At 40.1% G+C, this 22,140-nt stretch overlaps 1 protein-coding gene across 1 annotated transcript in view; it reads right to left on the reverse strand.

The window, feature by feature from the left end:
- The window catches only part of MEIKIN (meiotic kinetochore factor), a 172,422-nt gene extending 151,226 nt beyond the window's left edge, over positions 1-21,196 (reverse strand). The window contains exons 1-5 of the mRNA XM_037800912.1: positions 20,934-21,196; positions 20,665-20,758; positions 20,177-20,264; positions 14,637-14,697; positions 10,752-10,889 (exon numbers count right to left, since the gene is read on the reverse strand). Coding sequence (XP_037656840.1) covers positions 10,752-10,889; positions 14,637-14,697; positions 20,177-20,264; positions 20,665-20,758; positions 20,934-21,039 — 487 coding nt within the window. The 5' untranslated portion in view covers positions 21,040-21,196. The remainder of the gene's footprint in view (positions 1-10,751; positions 10,890-14,636; positions 14,698-20,176; positions 20,265-20,664; positions 20,759-20,933) is intronic.
- Between the last annotated feature and the right edge of the window lie 944 nt (positions 21,197-22,140).

Consider the following 22,140-nt stretch of genomic DNA (forward strand, 5'->3'; position numbering starts at 1 on the left):
CCCAACAAAGTTACATAATATAGCAACATTTCTGTGAACTTGTTCCTACTATATCCATCAGAAATTAACAGACCATAGTCATTCCTGGGCATCCCCAGAACGTTAAATAGCTTATCTGTTCTTCTTGGATTATTGTTCCCCCTTCCTTAATTGCTCTCTATTGCTACCCTACATTCTACGTTATAAACCATTTGTTTTACATTTTTCAAAGTTCACATTAGTGGTAGCATATAATATTTCTCTTTTTGTGCCTGGTTTATTTTGCTCAGCATTATGTCTTCAACGTTCATCCATGTTGTCATATGTTTCGCGAGATCGTTCCTTCTTACTGCCGCGTAGTATTCCATCGTGTGTATATACCACATTTTATTTATCCACTCATCTGTTGAAGGGCATTTGGGTTGTTTCCATCTGTTGGCAATTGTGAATAATGCTGCTATGAACATTGGCGTGCAGATATCTGTTCGTGTCACTGCTTTCCGATCTTCCGGGTATATACCGAGAAGTGCAATTGCTGGATCGAATGGTAACTCTATATCTAGTTTTCTAAGGAACTGCCAGACTGACTTCCAGAGTGGCTGAACCAGTATACAGTCCCACCAACAGTGAATAAGAGTTCCAATTTCTCCACATCCCCTCCAGCATTTGTAGTTTCCTGTTTGTTTAATGGCAGCCATTCTAACCGGTGTTAGATGGTATCTCATTGTGGTCTTAATTTGCATCTCTCTAATAGCTAGTGAAGCTGAACATTTTTTCATGTGTTTCTTGGCCATTTGTATTTCCTCTTCAGAGAACTGTCTTTTCATATCTTTTGCCCATTTTATAATTGGGCCGACTGTACTATTGTCATTGAGTTGTAGGATTTCTTTACATATGCAAGATATCAGTCTTTTGTCAGATACATGGTTTCCAAAAATTTTTTCCCATTGAGTTGTCTGCCTCTTTACCTTTTTGAGAAATTCCTTTGAGGTGCAGAAACTTCTAAGCTTGAGGAGTTCCCATTTACCTATTTTTTCTTTTGTTGCTTGTGCTTTGGGTGTAAAGTCTAGGAAGTGGCCGCCTAATACAAGGTCTTGAAGATGTTTTCCTACATTATCTTCTAGGAGTTTTATGGTACTTTCTTTTATATTGAGATCTTTGGTCCATTTTGAGTTAATTTTTGTGTAGGGGGTGAGGTAGGGGTCCTCTTTCATTCTTTTGGATATGGATATCCAACTCTCCCAGCCCCATTTGTTGAAAAGACCATTATGACTCAGTTCAGTGACTTTGGGGGCCTTATCAAAGATCAGTCGGCCATAGATCTGAGGGTCTATCTCTGAATTCTCAATTCGATTCCATTGATCTATATGTCTATCTTTGTGCCAGTACCATGCTGTTTTGGCTACTGTGGCTTTATAATAAGCTTCAAAGTCAGGGAGTGTAAGTCCTCCCACTTCGTTTTTCTTTTTTAGAGTGTCTTTAACAATTCGAGGCATCTTCCCTTTCCAAATAAATTTGATAACTAGCTTTTCCAAGTCTGCAAAGTAGGTTGTTGGAATTTTGACTGGGATTGCATTGAATCTGTAGATGAGTTTGGGTAGAATTGACATCTTAATGACATTTAGTCTTCCTATCCAAGAACATGGAATATTTTTCCATCTTTTAAGGTCCCCTTCTATTTCTTTTAGTAGAGTTATGTAGTTTCCTTTGTATAGGTCTTTTACATCTTTGGTTAAGTTTATTCCTAGGTACTTGATTTTTTTAGTTGCTATTGAAAATGGTATCTTTTTCTTGAGTGTCTCTTCACTTTGTTCATTTCTAGCATATAGAAACATTACTGACTTATGTGCATTAATCTTGTATCCCGCGACTTTGCTAAATTTGTTTATTAGCTCTAGTAGCTGTATCGTCAATTTCTCAGGGTTTTCTAGATATAAGATCATATCATCTGCAAACAATGACAGTTTTACTTCTTCTTTTCCAATTTGGATGCCTTTTATTTCTTTGTCTTGCTGGATTGCCCTGGCTAGCACTTCCAGCACAATGTTGAATAACAGTGGTGACAGCGGGCATCCTTGTCTTGTTCCTGATCTTAGAGGGAAGGCTTTCAGTCTCTCACCATTGAGTACTATGCTGGCTGTGGGTTTTTCATATATGCTCTTTATCATGTTGAGGAAGTTTCCTTCAATTCCTACCTTTTGAAGTGTTTTTATCAAAAAGGGATGTTGGATTTTGTCAAATGCTTTTTCAGCATCTATTGAGATGATCAATTGATTTTTCCCTTTTGACTTGTTAATGTGTTGTAATACATTGACTGATTTTCTTATCTTGAACCATCCTTGCATGCCTGGAATGAACCCCACTTGGTCATGGTGTATGATTTTTTTAATGTGTCTTTGGATTCGATTTGCAAGTATTTTGTTGAGGATTTTTGCATCTATATTCATTAGGGAGATTGGTCGGTAGTTTTCCTTTTTTGTAGCATCTTTGCCTGGTTTTGGTATTAGATTGATGTTAGCTTCATAAAATGAGTTAGGTAGTGTTCCATTTTCTTCAATGTTTTGAAAGAGTTTGAGTAAGATTGGTGTCAGTTCTTTCTGGAAAGTTTGGTAGAATTCCCCTGTGAAGCCATCTGGCCCTGGGCATTTATTTGTGGGAAGATTTTTGATGACTGATTGGATCTCTTTGCTTGTGATGGGTTGGCTGAGGTCTTCTATTTCTTCTCTGGTCAGTCTAGGGTGTTCATATGTTTCCAGGAAATTGTCCATTTCCTCTACATTATCCAGTTTGTTGCCATACAGTTGTTCATAATATCCTCTTATAAATTTTTTAATGTCTTCAGGATCTGCAGTTATGTCACCTTTTTCATTCATTATTTTGTTTATATGGGTCTTCTCTCTTTTTGATTTTGTCAGTCTAGCTAGGGGCTTGTCAATCTTGTTGATCTTCTCAAAGAACCAACTTTTGGTGATATTTATCCTCTCTATTGTTTTTTTGTTCTCGATGTCATTTATTTCTGCTTTAATCCTTGTTATTTCTTTTCTTGTACTTGGTTTAGGATTGGTTTGCTGTTCATTTTCTAGCTTCTTCAGTTGATTCATTAGTTCTTTGATTTTGGCTCTTTCTTCCTTTTTAATATATGCGTTTAGTGCTATAAATTTCCCCCCTTAGCACTGCTTTTGCTGCATCCCATAGGTTTTGGTATGTTGTGTTCTCATTTTCATTCGTCTCTATATATTTAGCAATTTCTCTTGCTATTTCTTCTTTAACCTACTGATTGTTTAGGAGTGTGTTGTTTAACCTCCAGGTATTTGTGAATTTTCTAAGTCTCTGATGGTTATTGACTTCTAATTGTATTCCATTGTGGTCAGAGAATGTGCTTTGAATAATTTCAATCTTTTTAAATTTATTGAGGCTTGTTTTATGTCCCAGCATATGATCTATTCTGGAGAAAGTTCCATGAGCACTAGAAAAGTATGTGTATCCTGGTGATTTGGGATGTAATGTCCTGTATATGTCTGTTAAATCTAATTCATTTATCAGATTGTTCAGGTTTTCAATTTCCTTATTGGTCTTCTGTCTGGTTGATCTATCTATAGGAGACAGTGATGTGTTGAAGTCTCCCACAATTATTGTGGAAACATCAATTGCTTCCTTTAGTTTTGCCAGTGTTTCTCTCATGTATTTTGTGGCACCTTGATTGGGTGCATAGACATTTACGATTGTTATTTCTTCTTGCTGAATTGCCCCTTTTATTAGTATGCAGTGGCCTTCTTTGTCTCTCAAAACATCCCTGCATTTAAAGTCTATTTTATCTGAGATTAATATTACTTCACCTGCTTTCTTTTGGCTGTAGCTTGCATGAAATATTTTTTTCCATCCTTTCACTTTCAGTTTCTTTGTGTCCCTGTGTCTAAGATGAGTCTCTTGTATGCAACATATTGATGGTTCATTTTTTTTTGATCCATTCTGCGAATCTATATCTTTTAATTGGGGAGTTTAATCCATTTACATTCAACGTTATAACCGTGAAGGCATTTCTTGAATCGGCCATCTTATCCTTTGGTTTATGTTTGTCATATTTTTCCCCTCTGTCTATTAATATCCTTTATTGTACCCATACCGAATCTCTTTAGTACTGAACCTTTCTCCAAGTCTCTCTGTCCTGTCTTTGTTTCTCTGTCTGTAGGGCTCCCTTTAGTATCTCCAGTAGGGCAGATCTCTTGTTAGCAAATTCTCTCAGCATTTGTTTGTCTGTGAAAAACTTAAGCTCTCCCTCAAATTTGAAAGAGAGCTTTGCTGGATAAAGTATTCTTGGCTGGAAATTTTTCTCACTCAGAATTTTAAATACATCATGCCACTGCCTTCTCGCCTCCATGGTGGCTGCTGAGTAGTCACTACTTAGTCTTATGCTGTTTCCTTTGTATGTGGTGAATTGCTTTTCTCTTGCTGCTTTCAGAACTTGCTCCTTCTCTTCCGTGTTTGACAGTGTGATCAGTATATGTCTCGGAGTGGGTTTATTTGGATTTATTCTATTTGGAGTTCGCTGAGCATTTATGATTTGTGTATTTATGTTGTTTAGAAGATTTGGGAAGTTTTCCCCAACAATTTCTTTGAATACTCTTCCTAGACCTTTACCCTTTTCTTCCCCTTCAGGGACACCAATGAGTCTTATATTCGGACGTTTCATATTATCTATCATATCCCTGAGGTCCATTTCGATTTTTTCAATTTTTTCCCCATTCTTTCTTTTATGCTTTCATTTTCCATTCTGTCATCTTCCAGGTCACTGATTCGTTGTTCAACTTCCTCTAGTCTTGTACTATGAGTGTCCAGAATCTTTTTAATTTGGTCAACAGTTTCTTTAATTTCCATGAGATCACCCATTTTTTTATTTAGTCTTGTAATGTCTTCTTTATGCTCTTCTAGGGTCCTCTTGATTTCCTTTGTCTCCCGTACTATGGTCTCATTGTTCATCTTTATTTCTTTGAGTAGCTGCTCTAGGTGCTGTGTCTCTTCTGATCTTTTGATTTGGGTGCTTGGGCTTGGGTTATCCATATCATCTGGTTTTTTCATATGCTTTATAATTTTCTGTTGTTTTTGGCTTCGTGGCATTTGCTGAACTTGATAGGGTTCTTTTAGGATTTGTAGACCAATTGAAGTCCTTATCTCTAATTTATCAGATCTACAGCTTCGTGGAGTACACTATCTCTAACTAACCTGCAGGTGGCGTCCACGAGCCACCTGTTCTCCACAAGCCAGTTCTCCCCTGCTTAGCCTTTTTGGTGAGTGGGGGAGTGAGACTTGTGGGGTCCAATTGGTGTACCAAGCTTGCGTGTGTAGTTGGTGTTGCCTGCCCTGTATATGGGGCGTGTTTCTGGGCAGTCAGGGAGGGGTGGTGGCCCTAACAATCAAATCTCCCTGGTGATCCTAGAGTTTTAAAGCTGCTGCAATAGTCTAATCCTTCAGTTCAGTCCTGCCACAGTTTGTCTCTGCCACTGACTCACAAGTCCTTGGTATTGGCGTATGGCTCCTGAGACTTGCAAGTGGGCCCCTCTTCCAGGCTGTGCACCCCGGGTCCTCTGTTGAGGGATGACTGTGCTATGTCACAGGTGAGTGCTGTCCCCCCAGGGCAGTTCTGGGCTGCTGGGCTGTGTAGGGAGGCTCCCAGTCTGCTCAAATGATGGCTGAATGGGGCTTTGTTAATTCACACTGCTCCACCTTCCCAACTCTGGGACAATCAGCTGAGGTTGCAGGGAAGGCTAATGTCCACGCCCAGTTTTGTGGTGTGTGCCTGTTATCTGAAGCACTTCCGTCACACTGGGTTGTCTGGGGCAGCTCTGGGCTATGGGGCTGGCGATGGGCAGGAGTGTTTCCTGTCCACCAGGATGATGGCTGTGAGCAGACACCCCCCTTTTCTTGGGAAGTTGTGGTGTTTAATGAATTTTCTCAGCCACTGGATTATTGCCTTTTGTCTCAGAGCTCTCTTAGTTCTGCTCTTGACTTGACCTGCCCAAATTGCAAGTCTTTGAAGCTTTCTGCATTGGGCTTCTTAGAGTAATTGTTTTAGAAAAAGAAAAAAGGATTAAAAAAAAAAAAAAAAGGGGGCCCTCCTCAGAGATCTAATGGGTTATTGAAATGCTAAGAGACAAAGCAACCAGGGCCATTAAGCAAAGGTCCACAGGGCAGAGAGATCAGCTTTTCTTCGGGATTTGCATATGCGCCTCAGGGCCTGAGCTCTGCCCTTCCTCTTTCTATGTTCACCAGAACTCAAAAAATCCTCCGCTTTTATTTTGGAGTTTTTCGTGTTGTTTTTTTTCTATGCCTGTCTCCTCTCTGCTGGGCTGGCTGCTCTCAGATTCTCTGGTGTCTGGTCTCAGTCTATCTATGGTTGGAGTTTGGATCAGTAGAATGAGTTTCCGATAAGGGCTGCCACTGCAGTTCTCCCTTCTCCTTCCCGGAGCTGACAGCCCCTCCTCCCACGGGACTGAGCCTGGCAGGGAGGGGCGCGGGTCCCCTGGCCGCAAAAACTTACAGATTTCACTGATCTCAGCAGTTCCACGTTTTCATGAGTGTTGTATGAAGTATGCCCAAAGTCAGATTGCTCTGTGGTGTCCAGTCCACGCAGTTCCTGGCTTTCTACCTACTTTCCTGAAGGAGTGACTAAAACATATAGCTCACCAGTCCGTCATCTTGCCCCGCCTCCAGAGCTCCCTTTAGTATTTCTTGTAGGGCAGATCTCTTGTTATAAATTCTCTCAGCATTTCTTTGTGAAAATTTTCAGCTCTCCCTCAATTTTGAAGGAAAGCTTTGCTAGATAAAGAATTCTTGTCTGTCAATTTTTCTCTTTCAGAATTTTAAATATGTCATTCCACAGCCTTCTCACCTCCATGGTGCCCGCTGAGTAGTTGTTTCCTTGTATGTGAATTGCTTCTCTCTTGCTGCTTTCAGAACTTTCACCTTCTCTTCAGCATTTGACAATCAGATCAGAATATGTCTCAGAATGGGTTTATTTGGATTTATTCTATTTGGAATTCATTGGGGATCTCTGATTTGCATATTTATGTCATTTAGATGGGGTGGGAAGTTTTCCCCAACAATGTCTTCGAATACTCTTCCTAGCCCTTTACTCTTCCCTTCACCTTCTGGAACACCAAAGATTCTTATATTTGGGTGTTTCATGTTGTCCATCATGTCCCTGAGATCCATGTCCCCGAGATTTCTGATTTTTTTCACCATTCTTTTGTGCTTTTGCATTCCATCACTCTTTCCTTGAGTTCACTAATTCTTCCCTCTGCCTCTTCAAATCTGCTGTTATGTGTCTCAAGAATATTTTTAATTTGATCAACAGTATCTTTTATTTCCACAAGAACCACTATTTTTTTTTTGTATTTACTCTTGCAAATTCTTTTCATGCTCTTCTAGGGTCTTCTCGATGTCCTTAATGTTTTATGTTTGTGTATACTTCTTTGATTAATTGCTCCAAGTGCTGTGTCTTCTCTGGCTTTTTAATCTGAGCATTTGGATTGCCCCTATCTTCTGGTTTCTTCATATGCTTCATAATTTTGGTTGTTTTTGGTTCTTGGCATTTGCTTATCTTGATAGGGTTCTTTTAGGATATGCAGGATTTTTTTGAACATTTATCTATAATTTGGAAGAGCTATAGCTTGGTAGAGTGCACCTTCCCTGTCCTACCAGCAGATGGCGCTCTTGCACCATCTCTTACCCTCAAGCCAATTCTTCCCTAACATTGTCTATGCACTGAGTGGGGGTCCAAACCACGGGAAATCCAATCAGTGCACCAATTTTCCGTGTGCACTGGGGACTGCCAGCCCTGTGGGTGCGGGGCATGTCCTGAGCCATTTGTCAGGGAGTTTGCTCCAGGACACAGTGGTCCCAGCTGTTCCCAGGGCTGTGGGTGGAGTATTCTGGGGCTGCAGAGCTTCCCATCTCACATCCAGCTCAAACACCCCACAGTCTCTGTCTGTCAGGTGCCCAGAAGTTTCTGGGATTGGGGGAGGGCTCCTGGCACTTCCGTGTGGCACCCTTGCCTCTAGGTTGTGCACACCACAGGCTTATGTGGAGAAAGAGTGGATGCCATCACTAGCCCGCAAATCCTGAATTCTCTCAAGGGAGCTCTCAGCCGCGGGGCTGTGAAGGATTATCTCCCCAGTCAACTGCAGAGATGGGACTTAGATGGCTGCTCACTCTGTGCTTGGTGGCCTGTCCCTAGCTTGGCAGTCATGGGGCTGTGAAGGGTTTTCTCCCCAGCCAACTGCTAAAATGGCTGCACAGGGTGTGGAAAGCTGCTCCCTTCCATGCTCATCTGCCTGCTCCAACCACCAGTCCCTGCCACGGGGACTCTTGGTTTCAGGTCTGCAAAGGATTATTACCCAAGCTAAGTGCTGAAGAGGGTTCCCAGGATGTGGAAGGCTGCTCCCCTCCTTACTCATCTGCCAGCTCCAACCACTCATTCCCCATTGGTGTTCTGGGCCAAACACTCACCAGTCTTAATTGCAGTCTCTCGGCTCCCACAGGCTACATGCTCACTATGTGGTGCACAAGTCCCTGCCCAGCTGGTGGAACCCTGGAACTGTTGTTCTGGAGCATCTTCTGTCCTTTATCTAGTGTTTTTCATGGAGGAAAATTTTGCTCTGTCTCTCCTAATTTGCCATCTTCCCAGAAGTCCTCAACTCCATTTTTAAAACAATGAAATCCTTTCAGAAAATAGTGTTAATCCTTCTTTTTATTGGAGATCTCTGTTGGTTCTTTTGTTGGCAATCCATTTATGTCTGCACCCTTATAGCTTTCTTTGCCTTTCTTTTTATCATTGGATTCTTGTATAGCTTTTTTTTTTTTTTACGTTATATACGACTAACAAAAGGGGAAATCAGAGGGTGTATGTATGGCTCCAGGAATTTTATGTAGATCCTGGAATGAGGATACAGGGAATCACATCATTGTACCAGGCTTGAGCTCCTAAACAGCGACCATGAAGCCCAACTGGAAACGTCTGCACTTCCGGAGCAGGGGACATGGCTCTCTTGTTTTGTTTTGATTTTTTATTTAGACACTTTTCTTGGAAGTCTGATAATTCTTATTATTAGCCTCTGCTCATATTTGAGAGTGGAGTTTTAAAAGGGTAAGTGGAATCTCTCTGATCTAGTGGGGCTTGTCACCTAGTTGGCTTCATTATAGGGTGTTCTGATTGGGCCATTTCATTGAAGGACTGAGACCAGTATTTCAGGTATTTTCTTTTGGGCTGCTCAGTTTCCTAGGAAAGAATCTTCTACCCTCCTGTCTGGAAAGTTCAAGTCGAGTTCCCAGCATTCTGAAAGCTGAGCAGAGAAATGGGTCGTCAAGTTAGAGTAGGAATATGTGTAGGGTAAACAGGTCCCACAATTTAGGATGTAAACTTTCATTTAGTTCTCCCTCTTCTGTTTTCAGTACCGTATCTGCTGCAATAAACATCTGCTATGTAAAAACAACAACAACAACAACAAAAAACCCAACTCTCAGTGGAATAAAATGATAAGCTTTTATTTCTCATTCCCATGTCTACTGGTTGGCTTGGACAGCTCTACTTCAGGTTACAGGTCTACAGATCAGCTGGGGCAGCTCTCTGCGGTGTGCAGGTTGGCTGGAGGTGCTCTGCTCTGTGTGTCTTCTGCTGGCGTCTTCTCAGGAGAGTCAGAAGTTAATCAGGGTATATTCTTCTCATGGTTATGGCATAAGTGTAAGCGAACAAGCCCAATCATCTAAGCACATTTCAAAGCTTTGCTCATATTTCATCCATTATCCTATTGCCCAAATCAAATCACATGGCCAACTGCAAAGTCAAAGAATGGAAAAGTACACTCTACCCACTATGACACCACAGCAAGGGTGTGGATATATAATACCAATAGAGAAGAACGAATAATTAGACTAACATTTCAAAATACCATAGTGTCCCTGCTACTAATGGTATCCAGTGTCCTCCAGTAGAGAGTCTCTGTTTCAGCACATCCCAATGAACAAACCTCCAGGCTCCCAAATAAATACAAAAGGGCAGTCATCACATTTTTTTGTGTTTCAAACTCATTTTTTACAGGTACTTGGTATAGCCAAATTATAAGCTTTTCTGGGATACTATAATGCAAACTTGTTTATTTCTGGGGTACTGTCATTACTGATTTATAACTCAGCTTTCTCAGGTCTGCTAAATCAGACCATCTGCTGTCTAATGTTCCAAACTTTGTTTTCTTCTTTACTATTATCTTTGCACTTTGGGGTTTATGCCTTTCTTTTAAAAAAAAAATTACTTCCTGCCACTGCAGAACATAGTGGAGTAAGGCACGTGTTCAATCTGCCATCATTAACCAAAAACTCTTAATTATATGTATAGTGAATGTAAATAATCGTTAAGTGGAGAGAGAATTCAAACAAAAAGATGGTCTATTTAAAATTCATTGCTGAAAAGAAGAGAAGTAAAGGAAATAAAAGACAAAGACATCAAGAGAACAAATATACTCAAGTGAAAAACTGCTTAACTGGTTATGTATTACATGTAAATACTAAATGATATGTCTTCACCCTTCCCCAGTCTGAGGGTTTTGCTTGCTAATCCTATGTGAATGAACATGAACACAGTTAGTAGCAAGAAGGGGAAAACAGCAATCAAGAGGAAGAGAAGTAGACCTTCTCAAAAGGAACATTTATGCATTAGAGAATCTGTGGACAAAGGAACAATTTCTATAGTGGAGCAATTCAGTTTGAAATTAATTTCTCACCTAAATAACCTGATCCTCTGAAGCGTTCAGGTGATGGGAAGCTACTTAAACTCTCTTCAGAACTGTTGCACTCTGTGTAGGAGTCCTTGATTGAATAGCTCAGAAAAGAACTGGAAATATCATGCTGTAGACTTAGTCCTACAGAATAAACAAACAAAAAAGGGTATGTTTCAAAAGAATTCAAAATCCTAAGAATTCAAATTTGTAGAAATGTATGTGATGGAACTGAACATAAGAATAAAATTACTTCCAGATAAAACTGAGCAGGCAAAATGTTGTAAACCATTTTAATTTCAATCTTAGAAAATAATTCTGTTTTTGATGTTGATAAGACAATTTATTGGTTTATAAAGTTTTGGTTTTATTACTTATTCCTTCTTTAGTGTGGTCGATTTATGATGCTTGGCTCAGAAATGCAAGTTTCATTTATAAGTTTCTCATATAAGTAACTCACTTGTAAGATAACTAGCTTAGGAGGGGGAAGGGTGATTCTAGTTCTTCCATTTAAAAACCAGTGAACCTAAAGATAGACAAATAGATTAAAGGAAATGAATAGAGAGCCCAGAAGTAGACCCACACATATATGAGAAACTGATTTTTGACCAAGATGCAAAGGCAATTCAGTAGAGAAAGGATAGTCTTTTTAACAAATTGTGCTGGAACAACTGGGTTTCATAACCAAAAAAATAAAAGAAAAATAACTTACACTCATACCTTACAGCATATATAAAAATTAACGTAAATGGATCATAGACCTAAATATATATACTAAAACTATAAAACCGTTAGAAGAAAACACAGGAGAAAATCTTTGTGATACTGGTTAGGCAAAGATTTCTTTGCTATGACACTAAAAGTAAGATTCATAAAACAGTAACAGTGCTACATCGGACTTTATTATAATTAAAAACTTATCTTCAAAAGTGACTGTTAAGTGAATAAAAAGACAAGCCACAGACTGGGAGAAAACATTTGCAAATCGCATATCTGATAAAGGACTGGAATCTAGAATATATAAAGAACTCTCAAAACTTAATAATAAAACAAACATCTCAATAAGAAAATGGGCAAAATACTTGATCTGTCAGGAAGTTCCCAGACTCAGAAGCCTTAAAGTCATCCCTGTGAGAATGGACTAGAATGAAGAACTTTCCAATAAGTGACAGAGATAGAACATGGTATTAAAAGTAAAGGAGAACCAGAAGGTTTAGTAGGAAAAGAAATGAATTACTCTACTATATTTAGTCAGTATTTATTAAACACTACCAACATGACAAGACGCTAGACATGACACTGCTAGAAACGGGTTGTGGGGTTTAGTAAAAGATAGAGGAATCAAATGGGAAAACTGCCCTGGAAACTTATTATCCTCTGGCCTGGATGTGACTAGTACTCATCTCTGCTAATCCAGGACCTACCTGAGATAACTAGCTCTTTGTCCTTCCTCCTTTGATCTCACCACACTCTTTTCTCCCACTCCAACCACTTTATCAAAGCTGAAAATTGTTTCCTACCTGGCCACCTCCTCCCATCACCACTCTTAACACCTAAATTGACTAACCCAATCTACCATCCTTCTCTACCTCCATAGCCGGCAGAGGGAGGTTATTTCTCTGAGCGTTCTTTGCTTCCTCTGCTCCAACTGCCCTACAGCGTCCTGTCCATGTCCTTGCTACTATTTACTCTTCTCACTCTGTCTTTATTCTTCCCATAAACATATTGTTCTCACCTATCATGCCTTTCATCTCTCAAAATTCCATGAATACCACTCACAGGAAAGCTATCCCTTCCACCAAACCTCAGGACTCAAACTAGGCTCTGAAATAGGGAAAAGTCCCATTCTAAACATCTGGGTACTTGGGTTCATGGCTAAAGCAGGGAAAGGTTGTTCCTACGTAGTGTCACAAGTTAGAAATTTAAAAATTATATTTTTATCAATTTATACTATATTTTTTTAAAAGTTAAATAGTTCCACGGGGCTCATAACAAAAACTGCAATCTCATGTCCATACCTCCCACAATTTCCTACTCTCCGGAGGCAACTACTTCCAACTCTATTAACTGTTTTTGTTGACAATCACCTTTATATTTCTAAATTCAGTGCATTTAACAATTTTATTATCATGACTGTTGAAATATATTCACAACTGAGCCATTTAAGGCACTAGATTCAACTTCTTTTTTGATACAAGTTTGTGTGTGTGTGTGTTTTTTAAGAGTTATTGATTACCTAATTTAAAAAAATAGGTTTCTAAATACCTATCACTATTTCATCCCAATTTATTGCAGAAGTATAAATTTCCGTGCCATAATTTTAAAAACACTAGGTTATCAGTTGCTTCCTTATTTTATTTTTTATAAAAGAAATATCCACTTTCTCAAATTTGGACTGGCTGTCTCTAGAAATACTGCACAGTTGTCTTCTTGGGATTTTCCCTTACCATTACTCTAAGAAATTCTTTCACATATTTCTTGAATTACAGCCTTTGATTCCTGGATCCCATAAATTCTTCTTAATTGATTTACTCCCTGGTTTTGTTGAAGCATCGCCTCCATTTCCTAAGAAAAAGCGTATAGAAGACCTGTATCTTCTCATCTTAGTGACAATTTGGCTAAATACAGAATTCTAGTACATTAAAGAGTCTGACTCCAGTTTTTGATGTTTGACAGTTTTCAAGCTTCACTCCTGCCTTTTTCCCTCAGCCCCACATCTGGACAAGCTGATAAGAAAGCCCTGGTGTTCCCTCTTGGGCACTGAAAATGACTTCAAACTACATACATAACTTTCATCCTGGCCGCATTCCCTAACCATCATAAAAACCCAAGCAAGTCTTTTTTCCCTGATCTCTTCAAGTCATTTTTGGACTTTCTTGGGAGCCTCCCTTCTCTCCAAAACCTCAAACCCTCAAAGAACTTATTTCCAAGAATAAGGTAATGTTCAGAAGTTCTGGGTGGACACAAATTGGGGGAGGGTTCAAATCAGTAGAGAATCCATAATTAACAATTTAAAAAATGATTTTATGATTTTTTTCCTCAAACCAGGTCTTCTTCAGTGATTGGTATCACCTTGTATCCAGTTACACAAGCCAGAAACAGGAGTTATCCTCAATACCTCCATTTCTTGCACTCTCCATTTGCCAAATCCTGTCAATTTCACATCCTGATATAGCCATCAGACCTGCCCACTTCTATCCAACTCCAATGTCACCACCCTAGTACAAACTGCCATTATTTTCCCCAAAAACTACTGCAATAGCCTCTAACTGGTATACATGCATTCACTATTCCTCTTTTCCCAGGGCTTTTTCCAGACTGCAGCCAAACTGATCATACAATTTCTTATTTAAGACTTCAATGGTTTCCTGTTGCTTCAAGGATAAACACCAGTACCTTTGGCATGGCATACAAGGCTATGCAAGGCTTCTAACTAACTGTCGAACATTGTCTTATAATCACGTATCTTCGTATTCTCTGTAACCTTCCTGAAGTTCATTGACATGGCTCAATCCCATTTCAGGGTCTTTGCACATGCTGTTACCTCTGCCAAGACTGCTCTTTACTTATCTCTGCGTAGTTAACTCCTACCCTCCTTCAGATCTCAATTCAATTGCTATTTCCTCATGGAACCCTTCTCTAATCTCTCCAACCAAACACTCGATTCATTAAAGCTCTCTCTTAGAGCACTTATCACAAATGTAATTTCACATTTATTTGTGTGTGCTTGAAGACTTTGAGGATGTGATCCAGAGCACAGGTAGAAGGATTCACCTTGAACTAGGGGAAGGAAGCTCTTCCACTGAGATGGGAAGATGGGGCAGAGATACAAATGGATACTTGTTTGGAGGAAGGAAGGAAGCTGAGGGAATTCACATCTAACAGTCTTACCTGAAACTAGTTCACTATTTGATGAACTACTGTCAACCTGAAGGTCATCAGTCACTGATTCCTACGTATAATAAGAATTAAAGAGATCACCAATTATAAGACTGGATATTTTTATATTACAACATTATACGACATTGATATGGCTATTTTGAAAATGAAAAAGTAACATCTTTGTATATCAGTTTCATATATACAATATATTTGTTTAGCTTATTGGTCACAGATGTAATCTGAAAATACTTAATATTAAAAAATAAATATTAAAATATAATACTGTAGGGGTGATGTCATCCATATTGCAACACGAACAGCTACTGAAAACGTCTCTCCAGAGATTCAACGAAAAAAAGGACAATTCTGAATTGTCTGAAACTCTGGAGGAGGACATACACTTGAGTAAGACCCTGCAAATGTCGAACTGAAGAAAGAGAAGAAATATCAGGTAGGAATTTTCTGTCCCAGACCAGCTGGACATCTCCCCTCCCCCTCACTCAGTCTCCGTTCAGGAAAGACACAGAAACAACAGATGGGACTCCTCCCACCAGGGACACAAATTTTAAAATCTCACAGCAGTGAAAAACACCCTCATTGTTTGAAGACCTGGTGGACAGGGGAGGACACTTCAAGGCTCAGATTAGTGAGGGACAAAGAGACTGAGAAAATGCAGACAGGGACGTATTTCCAGTCCTGGTCTGAAAGCCCTTCCCCCACCCAATGCAATGATGGGCAGCCATCCTCCAAGGCAGAACAGCCTCTGAGGATGATTAAATTACCAAACAGTGTCATCTTCTGGACAGTCCAGAAAGTGCAAGGACCCCTTCTTGGGAACACAGGAGCTGGTGTATATGCCCTATACGGAAACCTGGTGATCTTTTGGCTAAGAAATAGAAAAGAAAACTGTTAAGGCAGGGACCAAAAACAAACTCAGGTCTTGCTAGTCGGTGGAAAAGAAAACAGAGCACCACTGGAAGCCAGATTTGTATTACCACACACAGTGAACTTGCTGGGGTGCCCAGTGCCTACCTCCCATCCCTGTGGTAGGCCACAGTGTGTGCCTGGTTTTGGGGAGAAGACTGGGGGGCAGAGCAAATGTGACAACTGGCCAGGTAGAGAAACAAAGAAAAGATAGAGGTCAAAGTCAACCAACAAGAAAACCTTATGCAAAAGAGAGAAAACAACCTCCAGAATAAACCACTCAAGAAAACCACATGCCAAGACAGCAGAAAATCACGAGCCACATCAGAAAACAGGAAGATATGGCCCAGTCAACGGGAGAAACTAACATTTCAACTGAGATTCAGGAGTTGAAACAACTAATTATAGATGTTCAAACAAATCTTTTCAATCAATGAGGTGAGAGAGAATGTGATAAAAGAGATAAAGGATATAAAGAAGACACTGGGTGGCCATAAGGAAGAATTCATATGCTTGAAAAAACAAATGGCAGAACTTACAGGAATGAAAGGCACAACAGAAGAAATGAAAAACACAGTGGTGACATACAACAGCAGACTTGGAGAGGCAGAAAAAGGATCAGTAAGATGGAGGACAGGACATTTGAAATCCTGCACACAAAGGAACGGATAAGGAAAAGAACGGAAAAATATGAGCAGGGTCTTAGGGAACTGAAGGACAACAAGAAGTGTATGAATATACATGTTGTAAGTATCCCAGTAGGGGAAAAGAAGGGAAAAGCAGCAGAAGGAATAATAGAGAAAATAATCAATAAAAATTTCCCAATTCTTATGAAAGACATAAAATTATGAAGAAGCACAGCATACTCCAAACAGAACTGATCCAAGTAGATCTACTCCAAGACACTTACTAATTAGATTTTCAAATGTCAAAGACAAAGAATTCTGAAAGCAGCAAGAGAGAAGCAATCCATCACATACAAGGGAAGCTCGATAAGGCCAAGTGCGGATCTCTCAGCAGAAACCATGCAAGTGAGAAGGCAGTGTTATAACATATTCAAGATACTGCAAGAGAAAAACTGCCAACCAAGAATCCTATACCCAGCAAAACTGTCCTTCAAAAATTAGGGAGAGTTTAAAATATTTACAGATAAACACACACTGAGGGAGTTCATGAACAGGAGACCTCCTCTATGGAAATACTAAAGGAAGTGTTACAGACAGATAGGAAAAGACAGGAGAGAGAGGTTTAGAGAAGAGTGTAGAAATGAAGATATCAGGAGATAGAAAGAGGGTAGAGATTGGACACTTGACGTTGAAGGGGTACAGAATGTTCTACAGGATTGATTGTGTAGATCTAGAAATGGATAGCACAATACTGTATGATGGCAGCACAATATTGTAAGCACACTGAAAAAAGATGACTGTGAATATGGATGAAAGAGGAAGGTTATGGGTCTGTGTGACAACAGAAGGAAAGACAGAAGATAAAGACTAGGACTGTATAACTTAGTGAAACTTCAAGTGGTCAATGTGTGTGAGCAAATGTACAAATATAAGAATGTTTTACATGAAGGAGCAGCAAGAAAGAAGTTATGAGGTATGCAACAAAGTGAATGGACCATGAGGACAGTAGGTTGAGTGAAATAAACCAGAAATGAAAAGACAAACATTATGCCTCACTAATATAGACTAATAACAATGTGTAAACTCTATGAATTGACTCTGGAAGCATGGGCTATAAAGGGAAGGCTTATATAAAAGTTCCTGTATTATAAGCTCTTACAGCAGTCACATTTATTCATGAATTCTAACAGTTATTTCTAAATTCTGAGATGCTGAGCTGTTTGTGTGTGATGTGTTTGGTCCCTGGAGCTTCGGGTGTGTGTGTGGCTCATGGGACTCGGAATCAGAGTTCTGCATCTGTGAGTGCCAGCATTGCCCCATGAATCAACCGCTAAAGAGGCTGAAAAGGAGATCAGATTTCAATTAGAGATATAACCAAAATGGACTTGGGTGAGATTGGGGTATATCCAACCAAAGGGTATAGGATGATACTGGGTTTTAAAACTTTGACTTCCGTGTGGGACTAAAGGAAGAGATGGTTATATGGTGCAACATCTATATTTTCTGTACTACACTATATAATTTAACTTGTATGATCAGTTTACTCAAATGCCATAATTATGTGGAAACTTGACTAGGGAGTGAGACCTTGTTGTTTGTACAGATTAGCATGAAGCCCTGATATAACCCAGAGTCATCTGGGCAGAGAATAAAAAGTATTTACAAAGCCCCCTTGAGGGACCGTGGAAAAATATAGAACTGTTAAACTTCCCCAGATGGGGAATTCCTGATATTCTCGCAAACACTGGGGCCCACCAGCTTAGTAGGCCAAGCCCTCGATCTTGGGGCTTGCCTTCATGAAGCTTGTTACTGCAAAGGAGAGGCTAATCCTACTCATAATTGTGCCTAGCAGTCACCCCCAGCGGGCCTCTTTTGTTGCTCAGATATGGGCTCTCTTTTTAAGCCAACCAGGCAGGTAAACTCACTGCCCTCCCCCCCCATGTGGGACATGACTCCTAGGGGTATAAATCACCATGGCAATGTGGAACATAACTCCCAGGAATGAGCCTGGACCCTGCATTCTGTGACTGAGAAAGACTTTTGGACCAAAAGGGGGAGGAGAACTGAAACAAAATTAAGTTTCAATGGCTGAGAGATTTCAAATGGAGTTGAGAGGTCATTCTGGAGGTGACTCTTATGTATTACAGATATGCCTTTTTAGTTTTTAGTTTATTAGAACAGTTAGAAAGAAATATCTGAAATTGTTAAATGGCAATCCAGTATCCTTGACTCTTGAAGGCAATCATATAACTATATAGCTTATATGGTGTGACTGTGTGATTGTGAAAACCTTATGGCCCACACTCCCTTTACCCAGTGTATGGACACATGAGTAGAAAAAATGGGGACAAAAAGTAAATGAAAAATATGGAGGAGGGGGATATGGGACGTTTTTAGTGTTCTTTTTACTTTTATTTTTATTCTTTTTATTTTTTGGAGTAATGAAAATGTTCAAAAATTGACTGTGGTGATGAATCACAACTACATGATGATACTGTGAACAACTTTTATATTTTGGATGAATATATGTGAATATATTTCAATAAAATTATATAAAAATATGATACTGTAGGCATATGTTTGGAGTCAACAATCTATAACTACTATGAGATAAAACAAAAAGATAAGCATGAGTACTTTCCTTTTCCCTTCGGGAGGAAGGCCTTTTTCTCCAAATAGCAAAGCAAAACAAATAAATCGAAAGAAGAGACAGAGATAAGTCTAAAAATATCAGAAATAAAATTAAAGGCAAACAAATAGGGAAATATTTGCGATATGTGTATGTGTGAAAGTAACTATCCTTAATAAATAAAGGAGAGAAATTTAACATACACAAGAAAGAAATACAAGTGGGCAATAACAGGAAAAAGTATCAACTTAATATTCAAAAAAATGAACATTAAAACATGCTACTTTTCATCTACCAAAGACTTTTTTCTTAAGTTTCAAGTACGATGGAGCTGATCTGCAAACATGAATCAAAAACCTTAAACATTATCCTTCCTCTTAATCCACTGCAAAGTATTTGTCCTAGGGTAACAATTCGAGGTACACACAACATCTTCTGTAGAATGATGTCCACTGATATCTACAACAGCAAAAGACTGATACAATCTCAAGCTCCCAACCACAGACAACAGTTACACATGTAACAAAATATTTATCTACAATACAAAACACTGTGCAGACACTAAAAAGCATGTTTTTGAAGACTAATGTTAGGAGAAAAAGCTGAATGTACAATAAGATAATATGAAAAAATAAATAAAGCACAGGAAAAAAGGAGTGGAGAGTTATACAAAAATTGGAGGAAACTTTTTGTACAACCTGATTATCTATAAGGAACACTTAACATTGTTTTAATCAGAGGTTAAGAGCCTTTTAAAAAAGCTTTGAGTTGAATTTGCCCTCCTCCCAAAAAATATTATAGTGGAATATGTAAGCTAAAAATCTGGATCTTGACTACCAATTAAGTAATGTCTAATGTCATATGAGCCACAACAGATTTTAAAATCTGTTTTCCTCAAACTCCTGCAGTAGAGTTTTAAAATACTGTACAAAATCCATAGTCACAATACAGATCAAGAAGCTATATAATATTATAATGGTAACAAATCTTCTGTTTTTAGTTGTTACTGGAAAGTCAAATAAGAAAGTGTGAAAATGGTTTTCAAATGTTTAAGTGCTACTAAATATAAGGAGTTTTTAGGAAATATTTTGTACGTGTCACACAGAAAATAAGCCAATAACATACAATTTTCAAATACTTGTCAAGGTAAAGAAACACAAAAATGCAAAACCATGAACCTACCTGAATCAGAAATCCAAAGCCCTGCTTACAAGACATACCAATGTTTATTAAAAACAAAACAAAACAGAACAAGAAACCTATGAAATCTCTACTGAACAAAGATGAATTTATTCTTTCATCCCTAGATACACCAGGTAATACTGGTCTCTACTAAGGATATCCAACGACCATAGAAGAAACATACGTACACTCAATGGTGCTATCTTCTCATCCTCCGTCTCTTCACCAGTGCTATTTTCTTGCAGACTTTTCTCTCCTGTAACTTTTAACTGAGTGCTAACAAACACACAACACCATTAGTTTGCATTTGGCTCTCCAAACCTCTGTACACACTGTTCAGGATCTAACAGGCTCTCTGGGGACATCCTTATGAAGAAGTAAGGAATCAGACTTGGATGAATTTCACCAATACCCAAATGATGCTAAAAATGCTTTCCCAGAGTAATCTCGCTTGCTTTTAGGTAAGGGGCAAGATTTCCATTTTTTAAAAAAATAAATCTTTAAATCTTTCTGAGGTCAAATTTCTGGGTCTATGTTCTGAGATAAGAAGAGTGCAACCAGCGTGTTCCATGATTTTCTTCGTCGACTCTTAAAATTGGAGGGCAGTAACAGAAAATTAGGCTTGATTATTTCTGATGAGCCCAGAGGGCTGGGGCTGTTACTCGAGGCAACGCACCTGGGCGATTCAGCGCCGCTCCTTGCCTGCCCGCTCTGTTCGGTTCCCTCCGATATCTTCAGCAAACCTTGAGCTTTGCGTTTCCCCTTCAGGCCTGCGGGAGGTTCGGCAGGGTTCAGGGCGACAGCCCGGGAGACCCACCGGCGGCCACGGGGAACTCTGGGGCCGAGGCCCGGCCGCCCCCGCCCGCCGCGCTCGCCAGCCCCGAGTCCCGCCCAGGAGGCCGGCCCCGCGGGGCTTACGGTGAGCAGCGAGCTTTCGGCCCGGGCCTGGCGGGACCTGCGCCTTCGCGGGGGTTGCTAGGTCCGGCGTCGGGGTCAGGTTGAGCCTCTGGCCAGCCCGCTTCTTGCGAGTATAGGCCCGTACCGACCACATTGCTACCAACCCTACCTCCAGGCGCAGGCCTCGGAGGCCTTTTGGCTCTCGACGGCCCCTCTCGCCGACTTCCTGAGTCGGAGGGAGTGAACACACCAGCGTCCTGGAAAAGCCTGAGAGCAGCAACGTGAAATAAAGTAGAAAGACTTTCGCGCCGCACCCGGCGCAGAAGCGGTAGCCGCCCGCACTCCCTCCCGCCTTTTTATCACGGTGAGATCGCGGGGGCTTCTGGGAAGATCGAGGACGGAGACTGCGCTCCCTTTGGGTAGCGGCGCAGCGGTGGGCAGTTGGCGGAGGGCCTGCGCAGTACCTGGGAGTGTAGAGCAGGCATTTCCACTTTGGTGGAAGGAGGCTCATGATGGGGAAAAAAAAAAAAAAAAAGGCTTTTCCTAGTCCACGAGGTCACTCCTTTGCTTTGGATTTCCTCATTACTCTGATGGCCCAACATCTGCCACTACTTAGGGCTCAGCCACCCTCCCAATTAGTACCGCAATAAGGCCTTAGCTATGGAGTTGTAGGTGTCTGAGCACAGGTACCTGATAGTTGAAGAAAGTCAAAGAGGAACGAAAGCACGTTAAGGAGACAGGGAGCATCTGCCTGAGGAATCACCTTCAGGCTCGGAAGGGTCTAACCAAGCCTTCAGAGACCCAGAGCTCTAGGAGGCTTCTTCGTCAGGACTGTGTCCCTTAGCCTCTGCATAGGAGCCACCTCCAGGACATCTGGACAAACTTGTGGTCAAGATGGAGACTTCCACAAGGTCTCCTCTCCTAATTCACTGGGGCTCAACTCTTCTGCTTTGCCCAGTTGGAGGTACATAGGAATGACTACCATCTCTTTCCATACATCCAGGGTGAACCATGCGACTACATCTGAAAGTGTATTATGCACATGACAGTAACCATCTTATTATTAAAAATTGAAAAAAGCGGTTTTGGGGAATGAAATTGCAAAAAGTTCCAGGACTTTGACACCCAATATTGTGTGTGAATGAAAGTACATATATATCCACAATCTTTTCATAATAAAGTCACTCTGAAATTTTTATTTAAAATCTGCTTTTATAAAAATGATCATTTATCAATTTAATTTATAGTTAATCAT

The sequence above is a fragment of the Choloepus didactylus genome, chromosome 13 (genome assembly GCF_015220235.1).
Source record: "Choloepus didactylus isolate mChoDid1 chromosome 13, mChoDid1.pri, whole genome shotgun sequence".
In the NCBI taxonomy this organism is placed as follows: Eukaryota; Metazoa; Chordata; class Mammalia; order Pilosa; family Megalonychidae; genus Choloepus; species Choloepus didactylus.